This window comes from Phyllostomus hastatus, unplaced genomic scaffold (assembly GCF_019186645.2).
Source record: "Phyllostomus hastatus isolate PE091 unplaced genomic scaffold, TTU_PhHast_1.1 phas_scaffold_129, whole genome shotgun sequence".
NCBI classification, from domain to species: domain Eukaryota; kingdom Metazoa; phylum Chordata; class Mammalia; order Chiroptera; family Phyllostomidae; genus Phyllostomus; species Phyllostomus hastatus.
This window is the reverse complement of record NW_025334009.1, coordinates 4,478,674-4,492,800: the sequence shown is the minus strand read 5'-3', so window position 1 is coordinate 4,492,800 and position 14,127 is coordinate 4,478,674. Positions and strand designations below refer to the sequence as shown.

Sequence of the window (14,127 nt, the reverse complement as noted above, 5' to 3'; positions counted from 1 at the left end):
CTCGCAGATCCCACTCCATCCCCTCCCGGAACAGGCCTGCGGCTCGGCCCCCGCGCCGCCTCTCACCAGCCTAGTGCGCCCCTAAAAGGCCTGCGCCTCTCCTCAAAGTCCCTGCCCTCCCCTGCAGGACGCCCCGGGGGTCCAAAATAAACGTGTCTTCCCAGGGCCCCCCGCCCCCCCCGCACCATACCGCCGAGGCCACGCCCCTCCAGTAACGGTCCCCGCCCGTTTGGCGGAGGCCCCGCCCCTCACGCCCCGAGGCCAGGCCGAGCGGATTTCTGAAGGCTACTCCGGGCTCCGCCCCCCGCAGGCTCACTTCCGGGCGCCAGCACGCCGCGCCCCGCCCCGGCGGCGGACAGAGACCATGGAGCGGCAGGTGAGGGCTCGGCCCGCGGTTTCCGTGGTCCTTGCAGCCCGGGCCCGGCCTGACCCTGGTGTGTCCCCCGCGCAGGTGCTGCTGAGCGAGCCCGAGGAGGCGGCGGCGCTGTACCGGGGCCTTAGCCGCCAGCCCTCGCTGAGCGCCGCCAGCCTGGGCCCGGAGGTCACCACGCAGTACGGGGGCCGCTACCGGACGGTGCACACTGGTGAGTGGAGGAAGGAGAATCGGGTGGCGGGTCCACTCGGGCGGAGAGGAGGGGGCCTGCTTGACAGTGCACACGTGTGTGGAGGAAGACGGGGCTCGGAGGGCGCGGGGTGGAAGGGTGCGCGCCGCGGAGGCCCGTGCACACAGGAGGGGGCCTGTTTGGGCGTTATGGGACGGTGCCCACGAGTGCGTGAGCTGAGGGTGTGGGAGTAGAATTCGGACTGGGTGCAGGGTGTGGGCCTTGCGGGGCACATTCCCACCACCCCGTCTCAGCCGTGCCAGGGCGTCCTCGTGGTTCTGGGGAGGCAGGGGGAATAGTGGCGGTTCCTCTCCGAGAGGCCGTCCTCCGCCGGGCCCTGAAGGCCTGGACTTGGGTTGTGGCTCAGTGTGGCCCATCTGGCCCCCAGAACACCGGGGGACAGACTGAAGGAGGCAGGCCTGGGCGCAGGGCGCAGGTCAGGGGAAGCCTGTGCAGGGACTGGGCAGGTTGAGCAGGCTGCTGCCTCTCCTCACAGAGTGGACCCAGAGGGACCTGGAACGCATGGAAAACATCCGATTCTGCCGCCAATACCTGGTGTTCCATGATGGGGACTCCGTGGTGTTTGCAGGGCCCGCGGGCAACAGTGTGGAGACGCGGGGGGAGTAAGTGTGAGGGAAGAAGCTCGTGGGCAAGGCCACGGCAAGGCTCTTACGAATGCCCACTCTGGGCCCGAGCGCAGGCAGGGTCCCAGAGGGAGGCCGGGAGCCAGGCCACGGCCCCGCGGGAGCTCACGCAGCCTCTGGCGACACGGCCTGCTGGTCCCTGGCAGTCTGCCGTAGACTCAGGCCCGGAGTAGAGTCCACGGGAGGCTGGGGGGGAGTAGAGCCGTGCCCCGGGGAGGAGAAGCAAGGTCAGCGGGCACCTGGGGCTAGAAGGGCCGCAAGTGTGGGTGCGGGGCCACGGTTTAGAGCACAGGTTGGGGCTGTCGCCGGGTGGGAGACGACCCCGACCCGCCGTGCCGTGTCCCCCTCAGACTGCTGAGCAGAGAGTCCCCTTCGGGTGCCATGAAGGCCGTGCTGCGCAAGGCCGCGAGTGCAGGCCTCGGCGAGGAGAAGCAGTTCCTGGAGGTGTGTCTGCAGGGGACCGGGGGGCGGACTGCTGGGGCTCAGCCTACACGTGAGGCTCTGTCGGGGGGCAGCCAGCCTGATGCCCAGGTGTCCTCAGGTCTGGGAGAAGAACCGGAAGCTCAAGAGCTTCAACCTGTCGGCGCTGGAGAAACACGGGCCCGTGTATGATGACGGTGAGGCAGCTGGCTGGGGAGCGGGCAGGGTGGACAGAAGGGGCAGCTGTGGCCCAGGGCTCCCCCTGATCGGCCCTCCCTCACCCAGGCTGCTTTGGCTGCCTGTCCTGGTCGCACTCGGAGACACACTTGCTGTATGTGGCAGAGAAGAAGCGCCCCAAGGCCGAGTCCTTCTTCCAGACCAAAGCCCTGGACGTCAGTGGCAGTGACGACGAGATGTCTAGGCCGAAGAAGCCCGACGAGGCCGTCAAGGTGCTCCGGGTCGAGGCCCGTCCGCGAAGGCCCTGCAGGGCAGCCCTGGGGCTCGGCGGCCCCTGCCCTCGGTGCGCCCGTCAGGACCGGGGAGGCGCTGGCTTCTGGCGGGCTGGGCGGGCTCTCGCAAGGCGGGCTGGGCATCGAGCGTCTTGTGTTCTCAGGGGGACCAGTTCGTGTTTTACGAAGACTGGGGAGAAAACATGGCTTCCAAAAGCACTCCGGTGCTCTGCGTGCTGGATATCGAGAGCAGCAACATCTCCGTGCTTGAGGGGGTCCCCGAGAGTGTGTCCCCCGGACAGGTTAGCACTGACTCTGCCCACGAACTCCTGGGGTCTAGGGGCCCTGCCTGAGCCTCTGAGCTCAGCCTCTGCCTGGGCTGCTGCTCTCACCTGCCCTGCGGTCCCCTTCGCAGGCATTCTGGGCTCCTGGAGACACGGGTGTGGTGTTCGTTGGCTGGTGGCACGAGCCCTTCCGGCTGGGTGTCCGCTTCTGCTCCAATCGCAGGTGAGGAGGCAGGGCCGGGCGGGGCGGGGCGGGGCCGGGTGGCTCAGGCTGGCTCAGGCTGGCCTCCGCGCTGAGCGTCTCCTGGCGGTTCCAGGTCAGCCCTGTACTACGTGGATCTCATCGAGGGGAAGTGTGGTAAGTGCCGCCGCCCACCTGTGCTTTGCTGACTCGAGCTAGCCCTGCCAGCCTGCACGGTGCTCACGGTCCCGTCCGGTCCAGAGCTCCTGTCGGATGACACCCTGGCCGTCTCATCGCCCCGGCTGAGTCCAGACCAGTGTCGCATCGTCTACCTGCGGTACCCGTCTCTCATCCCCCATCATCAGTGTAGCCAGCTGTGCCTGGTGAGCTGGAGCGGGGGCAGGGGCGGCGCACAAGAGGAGGGGACGGTGGCTGAGAGCCGAGCTTCACCCTCGTCTCCCCACGGGCCCCTCAGGGGACCTCCTGTCCTGGGTGCAGAGACGGTGCGAGTTCCGCCTGTCCTGTCAGGGCAGGGCCTGGGGGCCGAGGGTCTGCCGGTGTGGGAGGCTTGGCACCGTGGAGACCCGCCGTCTGGAGAGCATCCTCGGTTGCCCTGGGGCGGGCTCTGCAAGGGGCTGGGCTAGTGTGGGCATTTACAGAGTCTCAGTCACGGGGCCCTTGCCCAGGCAGAGCTCTGGGCCCCCAGTGGGAGTTAGAGGCCCTTCCCGACACCCGGCCCAGGTCCCCAGAAGGGAGGGACAAAAGGCTCATCACAGGTACCGCCTCCCGTCCCTGAGGCCGCCCAGAGAGGGGGGCTGGCACCGAGCTCTGCGCCCCCAGGCAGCTGCCAGTCCCCGGTGGGCCTGAGCACTGTGCTCTCTTGCAGTACGACTGGTACACCAAGGTCACCTCGGTGGTGGTGGATGTCGTGCCTCGGCAGCTGGGAGGTGAGGAGCGCGTGGCAGGCGGTCAGTGGGGCCCGCAGCGGTTTCCCTGCCGCCTGCTCTCCCTGTGCAGGGCCAGCCCGCGTGCGGCCTCAGGGAAGGGCTCTGCTAGAGCGAGCCCACTGGCCCCACACGGTGGTCCGAGCGACCCAAGCTGGCGGGGGTGGGGATCAGTGGTTTCATTCCCGTGCTGCAGCTTATTCCGGGGCCTCGGGACCTGCTCTGGGTTGGAATGCCCGACCAGAGAGGCTCTGAGCCCAAGGGCGCTGCTCCGTCCCTCTCCCACCCCCCACCCAGCAACAGTGCCGTCCAAGCCCTGAGTCAGCAGGGTATCTGGGAGGTGGCCCCCGTCACAGTCTCGGTGGTCACCACTCTGCTTGGGGCCCGGGACCATCCCAAGGATGTGAGAGGGGAGAGTCTCCTTTCTCAGGCTGCCTGGGCAGTTCCCGAGTCCAGCAGATGAGGGGCAGCCTCTTTCCCTTCCCTTTGGGCTGCAGGGATGCAGCCGTGGGGCTCCGTTCGGCCCAGCTCTGCCCCTTGTTAACAGTGTCCTGACCTCCCTGAGCCTCCACGCGTCCACCCGTGCAGCGGGCGGTCATCCCTGCCCTCTGTCTAGGGGTGCAGTGAGGGCAGGGTGAGTGGCGAGGACAGAGAGCAGCCCCCCGGGCCAGGCCCTGTGCGGAGCACCGTGACAGGCAGACGGACGCCAGTGCCCCTGGTGCCGGCAGGGCGGCTCGCAGGACAGCCAGGGCCTTCCTCCGCGCGCCCACGGACCCTCCCGGGGGTCCTGGAGCGCTGCCCCTCCCGGGCCTTCAGGGGCCCTGCTCCCCTGCCCGTCTTCGCGCAGCTCCGCGCTGCCTAGGGCGGGCGTGCGCGCCCCTGTGTCCTGGCAATGCCTCGCCCCCCGCACGGCCACTCCTCTACACGGCCCCCAGCTCTCCTGTCTTTGCAGAGAACTTTTCTGGGATCTACTGTAGCCTTCTGCCTCTGGGATGCTGGTCAGCGGACAGCCAGAGAGTGGTTTTCGACTCTGCTCAGCGTAGCCGGCAGGTGAGGGGGCCCCGGCTGCGTGGGGAGGCCGCCGGGGAGCAGGCCCCCAGGCAGGGTCCAGGGCCCCAGGGCGGTGCGGCGTGCACACACCTCTGGGTGGGGCGCCCAGCTGCCGGGTCTCCCCGGCCCCGTGAGGCCTGCCTGCCGCTGCCCTGGATTCGCTTCTCCTCGGGGGCGTCTGGCTGCTCTCCCTGGTGGTCTCAGATGCCTCCCTTGGTCGTGGTATCCTGTAGTATCCACAACAGATTCCTTGGCCTTTTCCCCCTCCCCCAGGCATTCCTAGCTCAGGACAAGGGGGCTGGCGCTGGGGAGTGGCTGGGCGGAGCCGAGGCCTTCTCCCGGGGGAGCGGGCGGGGACTGGGGACGCCCGCAGTGCGCCAGGCTCCTTCCTGGTGTGACGTCATGTCCTCACTCTGGCTCAGAGGCATTCCTCACCTTGCCCAGGGTCACGTGGGGCTAGGATGGGAACCGGGGTCCTCAGGTCGCTCCCTACTGTACTGAGCAGCATTGTCCTAGGTGCTCCCAGCTGGGGCCTGGCCCAGGGGTCCCTAAGAGGAGGGGAGTGGGGGCGGGACTCACAGGGCTCTTGGCTCTGCCACCACACGCGGCCTCCTTTCTGCCTCAGGACCTGTTTGCTGTGGACACCCAGGTGGGCAGCGTGACCTCCCTGACAGCCGGTGAGCGGGGCTGCCGAGTGGGCCAGCCGGGCCGGCGGTGGGACTGCAGCTGGAGCCTGTGGGGCCACAGAGGCACCCTCAGCCACTGCACCACTGACCGTCCCTCAGCCTTTATGGCAGTGTCACAGGGACCCTGCCCGCGCGGGACCCTTAGCCGACAACCTGCCTCCCTGGTTCCCCTGGGCTCCGTGTGTCCCGGCCAGGCCTCAGCGTGGCCCCCACCCCTGCTCCTCAGACCTGCAAAACTCACTCTCGCCAAGGGATGATCTGCCCGTCATCCCCCACTGCCCGTACCGTAGGCACGCACAGCTCTTCCACCTGGGCCCAGGAGAACCCCCGTGTCGGCCCCCTCTCCTTCCTCCTGCCCAGGCCCCGAGATGCTGCCCCTCAAGTGTCCTGTGAGCCCTTCTGCCTGACTGTACTCACCCTGCCTCAAAGCCACCAAAGCGTCATCCCCACACTGCACCTCCCCTCACAGGTCCCGCTTAGGGATCTCCTTGGGCCCCACTGCCCCGAATCAGCACCACTCACCCACCGCCTGTCCCCTGGGCCTAACTGCCACCATTGCAGGCTGCAGTCATCCAGTGGTGACGGCTGTGGCGTGGTGGTCTGGTGTGTCCCCAGACCTAGCAGTCCCCAGGCACAGCCAGTGTCTGCTAGATTTGCAAAGGGCTGAGCAAGAGGCTCTCCCAGGGCTGTGTGTACCTTGGCCTTTGTGGTAGTTCCTTTGTGGGCATCCCTTTGCTCCCCGGGGCGCCCCTGGCCAAGGACTCTGGCTCTGTGGGGAGTAGGTGGGGAGGGTGGTGGCCCCACCAGGTGCTTAGCGGCATCTGCCTTCCCCAGGGGGGTCAGGTGGAAGCTGGAAGCTGCTCACAATCGACCGGGACCTCATGGTGGCGCAGTTCTCCACACCCAGCCTACCCCCGAGCCTGGTGAGTGTCGGGGGTCGCCGGGCCAGGGGGCAGGGGTTCTGTGCAGGCGGGGCCCCCCAGAGCCGCCCGGAGAACTGGCCTTGGAGTCTGACTGTGGCCAGTTAGCATGTGCGAGGCCACATGTGGGCCGGACTCAGCGTGGTCCATGGGGGTCTCGCACCCATGGTGGGGAACCACCAGGCCAGGGTCCGCTCTGCACCCAGTCCTCTGGCCCAACAGCGCACAGGGAGACAGCAGAGCCTGGACGCCGAGTGGGGGCGAGGGGAAGAGGGCTGAGCGCCTCTGTGTACAACGGCACACGGTGGGGCCGTGCCAGCCCCCAGCGCTGTGAAAGCTGCTCCCTCCCACTCTGGGCAGAGGCGAGGTGGAAGGATGGGGGCAGCCAGGCCCCTGTGACACCCTCTTTCCCCTTGGCAGAAAGTTGGGTTCCTGCCTCCTGCAGGGAAGGAACAGTCGGTGGTATGGGTGTCCTTGGAGGAGGCCGAGCCCATTTCTGACATCTCCTGGGGCATCCGGGTGCTGCAGCCGCCCCCGGAGCAAGAGAATGTGGAGTACGGTGAGCGGGGCCACAGGCGAGGGACACCTTCCCCGGGTTCCCCAGCACACAGCTCCGAGGCCCCCTCCCTGCCTCCCGCCTCACACTGCGGGTGTCTCGGGGTCACCTCCGGGAGGGGTTTTCCTTCCTCCTGCGGATGCTCGTGGGGAGTACAGCGTGCAGGCATCTGGCCGCCTGCTCTGGGGTCAGAGCTTGGAATCCCCCAGGCCACGTCCTCTGTGGGGGTCACCACAGCCCAGAGAAGACAGGCCCCGTACGAGGCCTGTGGCCACACCTCGCCCAGAACGCTGTCCTTGCAGAGAGGGGTCCCCTGACTGGGGCGGGAGTGTGAGCACGCTGGGGCCGTGTGTCGCTGTGTGGGCTCCCTTGGCCAGGTCTCTGCCAGCCCCGGACCTGCAGCTGCAGCGGAGGTCCTGGCTGGGGCAGCCCCCGGGCAGCAGCGCTGGCTCTGCTGACTCTGCTGACTGCTGCCCTCTCCCTGCAGCTGGCCTCGACTTTGAAGCGATCCTCTTGCAGCCCAGCTACCCTCCAGATAAGACCCAGGTGCCCATGGTGGTCATGCCCCACGGTAGGCGAATGGCCGAAGAGCCCCTGCCCTCCCACAGCCCTCCTAGCTGCCTCTCTCACCCCCTGCTCCCTGTCTGTAGGGGGGCCCCATTCATCCTTCATCGCTGCCTGGATGCTGTTCCCGGCCATGCTTTGCAAGATGGGCTTTGCAGTGCTACTAGGTGAGTGAGCGGGTCCCCGCATTTCTGGGAGGGCTGTGGGATGCCGTGGGGTGGGCCCGGTTTGTACGAGCACCACAGGTACCACTCTAGTCTCCAGGCCCCTCTGTAACCACTGCCAGGAGCTGCCTGGCCCAGCCCTGGCTCCGTGGCAGGGTGTAAGAGGGACCAACCTGGGGCTCCCCTGGAAAGGGTGCCGTGGATGCTGGGCAGCAGCCACAGCTCCCATGGCCCCTCCCCGCTGATAGTCTGCATGCAGCTGGCCCCAGGGCCTACTTCCCAGAGGGCGTAAAGGTGTCCGGGGGCTGGGAATGTCGCTTGACCTCCCTGTCTGGTCCCTTCCTGGCCTCCAGTGAACTATCGTGGCTCCACGGGCTTTGGCCAGGACAGCATCCTCTCCCTCCCTGGCAATGTGGGCCACCAGGATGTGAAGGACGTCCAGGTAGCAGGGGCTGGGGCTTCGGCTTCTGGACAGGCTGGAGGAGGGCGTGGACGGGGTAGCTCCGGCAGCTGGGCCGGCAGCTGGCTGCAGTGTGCTCTGCCCCACCCTGCAGTTTGCAGTGGAGCAGGTGCTCCAGGAGGAACACTTTGACAGAGGCCGCGTGGCCCTTATGGGTGGTTCCCACGGTGGCTTCCTCTCCTGCCACCTGATTGGTCAGTATCCGGACATGTACAGTGCCTGCGTGGCCCGGAACCCTGTGATCAACATCGCCTCCATGATGGGCTCCACTGACATCCCGGACTGGTGGGTGTGCCCTCCTCCCGTCCATCCCGCACCCCGTGCAGCCGCCTGGGCCCCAGAGCTCCGGGGGCTGCATCAGCTCGGTCTCTTGCAGGTGCGTGGTGGAGGCTGGCTTCCCCTACAGCAGTGACTGCCTGCCAGACCTCAGCATGTGGGCGGAGATGCTGGACAAGTCGCCCATCAAGTATACCCCTCAGGTACACAGTGCCCCCCTCCCCGAGCGCCACCCCCCGGCCCAGTGTGCCGCCGGTCCATCCCGGGCCTGGAGCTCTGCTCACTGTCCCTCCTCACGCACCCAGGTGAAGACACCGCTGTTACTGATGCTGGGCCAGAAGGACCAGCGGGTGCCTTTCAAGCAGGGCATAGAATATTACCGGGCCCTCAAGGCCCGGAACGTGCCTGTTCGGTGAGTGTGGTGGGACCACCCTGGCAGCTGGTGGGCAGGTGAGTGGGGGAGGACCCTCCAACCTGGAACATTACTGCCCAACCCCTGCAGGCTCTTGCTGTACCCCAAAAGCACCCACGCACTGTCCGAGGTGGAGGTGGAGTCAGACAGCTTCATGAACGCTGTGCTCTGGCTGCGCACGCACTTGGGCAGCTGAAGCCCTGCCTCTGCACGAGCCGGTTGGCAGGTGGCACACGTGGCTCCTGGAGAGCCCCAGGGTCTGGCAGAACAGCTAGAGGCTTCCTGGGCTCTGGACTCCGTGGGTGGGTGAGCCAAGAAATGGGGGCTGTATGGTTGCAATAAATGAGGACGGAGTGTGGTTCCTGCTGGCACTTGGTTCCCAGCCATGCCCAATCCCAGCCCCACCCTTGGAGTTCAAAGACCGCAGGCCCTGGGTGTGATAGCCAGAAGGACTCATCTACCTCCGGTGTGAGAGGGGAGGGGACAGTGAGGAATTCAGCCACTGCTTGTCGCGGCCAACAGGGACGCCACCAGGCTAGCTCCTGCTGCTGCCCCTTTTTAAGAGACTGCCCTACACCACCCTTCTCCCAGCGTTTTGGTAGGGGACCAGTGAGGCCCTGCTCTTCCACAGCACCACAGGCCGAGGGAGCCCGAGGGCCCAAGTCACGCAGCCCAGGGTACACAGGCCCCAAGCCACCCCCCACCCCCAGGCCCTAGCAAGGAGCCGCCACTTCACTCCCTAGAAGCAGAGACTAAGAAGCACCCGACACGGGCGTAGAGGGGAAAGGCAGCTTTATGTCTGCCAGGAGGCTTCATCCTTCCCGCGGCACTCGGACCTGAGGCCAGGCCTAGCCCAGCCGTATGGCCTTGTGAATCCAGTCCACAAACACGGAGACGCGCATGAAGACCGCTGGCCAGCGGGGCCGTGCACACACTCGGGCAGGAATTATCATTCCCTCCAGGACCCAGCAGTCATGGGTGAAGCAGGCAAGTGGGCCTCCGTAGTCCCCCTGGTAGGTGGGAGAGCTGGTGAGGGGCCTGGGCCACGCCAGAGACTAGTCCCCTGGGGACAAAGTGCATTTTCAACTTCCCACACCCTCCCCTGGCTTGCCAGGGCCCCTGCCACTGACCTCACAGGCACCCACAGGGGCCAACAGGTCCTTAGTGCACATCTCCCTCTCCTGGACACGCCCGCGGTACTTGACGTTACATTCCTGGTTGGAGATGACATTCAGTGAAGCCACGTTGAGGACCGAGTTGTTCCCTGTACCTACAGTGGGGGGGATGGCAAGAAGGGAGGGCCTTTGGGCAGGTCCAGGGCAGGGCCTCCTGGCCTGAGCAGTCGGGGGCCTCGCCCTGCGCTCCTACCTTTGGTCTCACCCCAGCCTGCGATCTCACACTTGGTCCCTGGAGGCACCACATACCGCTCAGGGGGCAAGCAGATCAGGGCCACACGCTGGTTCAGGGTCACAGGTCTTGAGCAGAAATGAGGGCACTCAGGGCCTGAGGCCCCTTGGCACAGCCCCGGCTCACACCCTCTGTCTGACTCACACACCTCTCCAGCTTGAGCAGCAGAAACTGGGAGTCTGGGGGCCCGCACACCATTTTGGCTATCGGGACCCGCTGCAGGCCCGGCTCCGTGGGCTTTGGGTTCTGGAACATGGTGCCCAGCCAGACCTCATAGCCCAGGAGAGGCACGTGGCTGGGGGGGAAGCTCTGCTCAGACATGACAGAGTCTGCTGCCCCGAGGCTCACCTGTCGGCTTGCCCGGGGCAGGTGAAGGCGGGAGGGTGGGACTGGGCGGGTCCCCAAACCCAAGGGGGGCTCACCAGGAGGGAAAGCACTGCTGGGCAGTCAGCACCCACTGCTCCTTCACTAGGGACCCCCCACAGAAGTGCTGGCCCTGCCTGGAGAAACAAGGGTCAGTGCAGGGAGCGGTGAGCCCGTCACCTCTCAGCTGGGATCTCTGAGGCGGGAGGCGGGTTCGCGCCTTCCACTGCACAAACACAGAGGAGCCAGCCTCTGCCCCTCTGTGGGGGACACGGGCCAGTGTGCCTCACCGATTGCGCAGGCTGACTGTCCAGGGTGAGTTCCCAGGCTGGCCCCCGACCACACGCAGCTTGGAGACACGCTGGTCCAGGCGAGGCTCCCTCTTGCCACACTTCTCAAACGGAACCTGGTCTGGGGGTACAGGGTGGGCCCAATGGAACCCCACTGTGTGCAGAAGGGAGGCAGAGGGCCCCCCACTCATACTGGTCCAGGTCTACCTGGGGGCTCCAGGATGGACGGCGGTTGGTCGTCATCTGAAAGAGCCAAGTTCACCCGGTTCAGACCGCCAGCCTTCTGCTGTGGAGGTGGGAGGCGGCCCGGGAGTCACCGGCACTCACCGCAGCGCCGCAGTGCACAGTAGTCGAAGGGAGTCTTCGGGTCCGTAGTGTAGCACCAGGGCCCGTGGCTGTCCCCATCAGGGTTCCGGCAGAAGTTCTCCTCCAGATGCGCATGGGGGGCAGAGGTGGGCGTGAACCTAAATGGATGGAGGTGCAAATTCATTGCAGGGAAATCCCAAATCCCCACCAGACTCCAGTTTGAAAGATTACTGCTTGTGGCGTTAGGGTTTCGGGACGGAGGCGCCAACCAACTCACTGCGACTTGTGCGGCGTCTCCGCGGACCAGCGCTGGCACGGGACGCCTTTGCGGGTTTTGCTGACCGAGCCACGGTACTGCTCCCCCGTGCGGTAGTAGCAGTCTGCGGCGGGCGGGCGGGCAGAGGCGGCTGTCAGCCGTTTCTCGCTGGAGCCCTGCGGCTAGGTGCCTCTAGCCCCAGCTCAGGCCTTACCCTCAGGTCGCACGTTGTCGGTGCAGCGCCGGATCTGGTAGCAGAAGGCCACCCGCATACCAGGCCGCGTTGTGAAGCACCAGGGCGCCTCTGAGCCATCGGGGTTTCGGCAGAAGTTCTCCCGAAGGTCCCTGGGCAGGTGCTCTGATCAGCGTAGAAGGGTCCCAGCCAGTCTCCGAGCCCCGCCTCCGCCCCAGGCCCCGCCCTCCTCCAAGCCCCGCCCCAAGGTCGCCAGCCACCTCACTTGCATGGGTATTTTTCAGGCGCGAAGCGATGTTTATGCGGATTCTGCGAGTCCCAACGCTGGCAGGGCACGCCCGCCGCGGTCGTGTTGGCCGTGCCGCGGTAGCTCTCACCCTTCCCGCGGAAGCAGTTGAATGTCGTGGCTTCTTGGTGTGGCTGTGCCTTGGGCCCTTGGATGGACCCAGGTCAGTCGGGGCCGAGATAGAGCTGAGTTTGGGCTGGGGCTGAGGCCGAACCCCACTCCCAAAGGTCTCGCCCAGCTATGCCACGCCCCTTTCCCCAGCTATGCCACGCCCCCACACTTCTTAGGCCCGGCCCTCGCTGCCCACCTACCGCAGCTGGGGAGGTCGCAGAACTCTCGCTCCACCTGAGGGTCGGTGGTATAGCACCAGGGCCGCTCGGAACTGTCAGGATTCCGGCAGTAGTTATCGTCCAGGTCTTTGTCGAGGAACCTAGGGGCCGTAGCCAAGCGTGAACAAGGTCCTGGGACTCAGGCCGTATCTGGCCCCATCCTACTACCTTATATCGAGCCCAGTCCTGGAGTCCAGGACCCTCCCCTAGCTTGGCCCTCGAGGTGTGGAGCCCGCCCATGCGTACTTGCCCGGCTCGAAGGGGTGCGGGTGTGGGTGCTGCAGGTCCCAGCGCTGACACTCGCGTCCTGACTCAGTGCGGTCCACTGAGCCACGGTAATCTTCCCCATTGCACCAAATACAAGCAGCTGGAGACACAGGGCAGAGTGTTTGTGGACGGGTGTGGGCACGCTTCTCCCGCCTCCGGGAGGAGCCACTTACCCTCCCGGCAGGACTTAATGCCACAGCTCTGAAAGCGCACAGCTGGGTCCGTGGTGTAGCACCAGGGACCTCTGGGGTCCCCATCAGGGTTGCGGCAGAAGTTCTCCTCCAAGCCGTTGTGGAGTGTGGGCGTGTACCTGGGCGCAGAGAGCTGCAATGCAGTGCATGCGGGGGGCAGGGACCCACCAGCAGGCACACAGGGGAGGTGTCCCTCTCACTTGTGGTCGTTGGGGACCCTGTGGCTCCAGCGCTGGCAGGTTAGGCCACCCGTGGTGATGGCCACGGTGCCCCGGTACTCGACCCCATTGTCCATGATGCAGGTCCGTACATAGCCTGGGAGCAAGAGACCCACGTCGACGAGGCCCGAGGCCCCAGCACCCCTGTCCCTGGCCACCCTTCTCCACAGCCACACAACCTTTCTTTTGGAAGAGATCGCAGCGCCCCGAACGCTGCAGCCATGTGTGGGGCGAGTCCTGGGTCCATGGCAGCAGCTGGCAACCGTGGCTGCTCACGTTGTAGTGGAAGGCTCTGGAAGGAGGAGGCACAGGTTCACTCAGTGTGCAGGTTCCTCTGCCCCCAGTCTCATCCAGGTCCCCTCGCCACTCACCTGCAGTCCAGTAGGGGCCCGCAACGCCGTGCGCACTCCTCGGCGTCTGCCACGTCTTCTTGCCAAGGCCTGGGCCCTGCGGTGTGTAGCAGGTGTTGCAGCTCCGTTCCCCGAAGAACCTGGAAGTCATTCAAGGGCGAGCGCTGCCCTGCGGGGTGGACATGCGTGTCAGTGCATGTCTGCCAGCACACCCTCACTTCGTTCATTCAGGGGGTCAACGCTATTGGCTCTGGGACAGACCCCGTGGACTCATTCAAGGGCTGGGTCCCTGTACAAGGTGGGGGAAGCAGGCTGGGACGTGGTGGTTATTGCCTGTGCCACTGCTCCGCGGGCAAGGCACCAGGCCCAGGTCTGAAACATACATTCTATGGGGGCAGCGGGAGCTGTTGCTTGCCCGATGGAACTTCTTACATCTCGCCTTGTAGCTGAGAATGCCAGGCCCAGAGCAGTCGTACTGCCCAGGCAGAGGCCCAACCCAGGTGTTCTGACTCCAGTTCTGGCCTCTCACCAGCACGAGGGCACGTGCCAGGTCAGAGGCTAGATCAGGTGGTGAGGGACGACTGCCTGCATGCGTGCCTCCGCTCAGTCCCCACACTGCCTCAGCGCTACAGCAGACGTCCTAATGCGGGCCCGAGCACGCAGTGTGTATCTGTGCTCCTGGGGGCACCCGGCTCTGTGCAAGAAGCCAGAGAACTCAGTGTTCCCTGCCCGGTGGGAAAGTGAGCTCCTGGCTTAAACAGCAGGCTGGGCCTGGGACCGACCCCTCCCTGAAGGCACACGGGGACTAGGGAGGGGCAGAGGGGAACACACTCACCAGGGGCCCGTGAGCACTGAAGCAGAAGGAGCAGGAGTGGAAGCCACCCCATCCTCCTAGCTAGAGGCCGCACTGTGACCCACCACGGCCCCATCCGGGAAATTGTGAAACCTGTCCCCATGGGATTGGGTGGCTCTGGCTCCACACCCCAGCTCCAGGACTGCTGGGGACTGACCTGAGACCCAGTGACAGGGACAGGGGTGGAGCCAAGCCTCAGGCCCCCT

General features: G+C 66.0%; 2 protein-coding genes across 8 annotated transcripts; one reads left to right on the top strand and one right to left on the bottom strand.

The window, feature by feature from the left end:
* Positions 1-290: 290 nt before the first annotated feature.
* On the top strand, positions 291-8,983 carry APEH (acylaminoacyl-peptide hydrolase). The gene is made up of 22 exons (XM_045857428.1): positions 291-376; positions 452-584; positions 1,099-1,225; positions 1,597-1,690; positions 1,788-1,863; positions 1,952-2,115; positions 2,280-2,417; positions 2,531-2,622; positions 2,717-2,757; positions 2,842-2,963; positions 3,467-3,527; positions 4,477-4,574; positions 5,200-5,251; positions 6,095-6,183; positions 6,601-6,739; positions 7,224-7,307; positions 7,387-7,467; positions 7,818-7,906; positions 8,019-8,209; positions 8,301-8,403; positions 8,506-8,612; positions 8,703-8,983. The coding sequence occupies exons 1-22, from the start codon at positions 365-367 to the stop codon at positions 8,806-8,808; spliced, it is 2,199 nt and encodes a 732-aa protein (XP_045713384.1). The 5' UTR covers positions 291-364; the 3' UTR covers positions 8,809-8,983.
* A 404-nt stretch (positions 8,984-9,387) lies between these two features.
* On the bottom strand, positions 9,388-14,058 carry MST1 (macrophage stimulating 1). 7 transcript variants are annotated; one of them, XM_045857033.1, is made up of 18 exons: positions 13,904-14,058; positions 13,090-13,237; positions 12,898-13,010; positions 12,701-12,815; positions 12,483-12,619; positions 12,289-12,409; positions 12,025-12,143; positions 11,693-11,861; positions 11,449-11,579; positions 11,256-11,358; positions 11,000-11,136; positions 10,880-10,915; positions 10,673-10,793; positions 10,442-10,519; positions 10,168-10,314; positions 9,981-10,087; positions 9,743-9,882; positions 9,388-9,622 (listed from the first exon to the last, which is right to left on the bottom strand). In XM_045857033.1, exons 1-18 carry the CDS (start codon positions 14,022-14,024, stop codon positions 9,461-9,463), a joined length of 2,205 nt encoding a protein of 734 aa, XP_045712989.1. In that variant the 5' UTR covers positions 14,025-14,058; the 3' UTR covers positions 9,388-9,460. The 7 variants fall into 7 exon arrangements, 6 of the variants coding, with proteins under 6 accessions (XP_045712989.1, XP_045712990.1, XP_045712993.1 ...); XM_045857034.1 differs by having other exon boundaries at positions 9,743-9,826; positions 10,037-10,087; XM_045857037.1 differs by having other exon boundaries at positions 11,994-12,143; positions 12,293-12,409.
* Positions 14,059-14,127: the final 69 nt, after the last annotated feature.

What these genes read in the sequence shown, in the direction of transcription:
- APEH (XM_045857428.1), top strand. An exon ending in CGTGACCTCCCTGACAGCCG is followed by an intron (nt 5,252 to 6,094) that starts GTGAGCGGGGCT and finishes TGCCTTCCCCAG; the next exon opens with GGGGGTCAGGTGGAAGCTGG. An exon ending in AGGATGTGAAGGACGTCCAG is followed by an intron (nt 7,907 to 8,018) that starts GTAGCAGGGGCT and finishes CCCACCCTGCAG; the next exon opens with TTTGCAGTGGAGCAGGTGCT.
- MST1 (XM_045857036.1), bottom strand. Translation starts at nt 14,024, where the DNA reads ATGGGGACAGGTTTCACAATTTCCCGGATGGGGCCGTGGTGGGTCACA. An exon ending in CGATCTCTTCCAAAAGAAAG is followed by an intron (nt 12,816 to 12,897) that starts GTTGTGTGGCTG and finishes TCTTGCTCCCAG; the next exon opens with GCTATGTACGGACCTGCATC. An exon ending in AGGGTCCCCAACGACCACAA is followed by an intron (nt 12,620 to 12,700) that starts GTGAGAGGGACA and finishes CTCTGCGCCCAG; the next exon opens with GTACACGCCCACACTCCACA.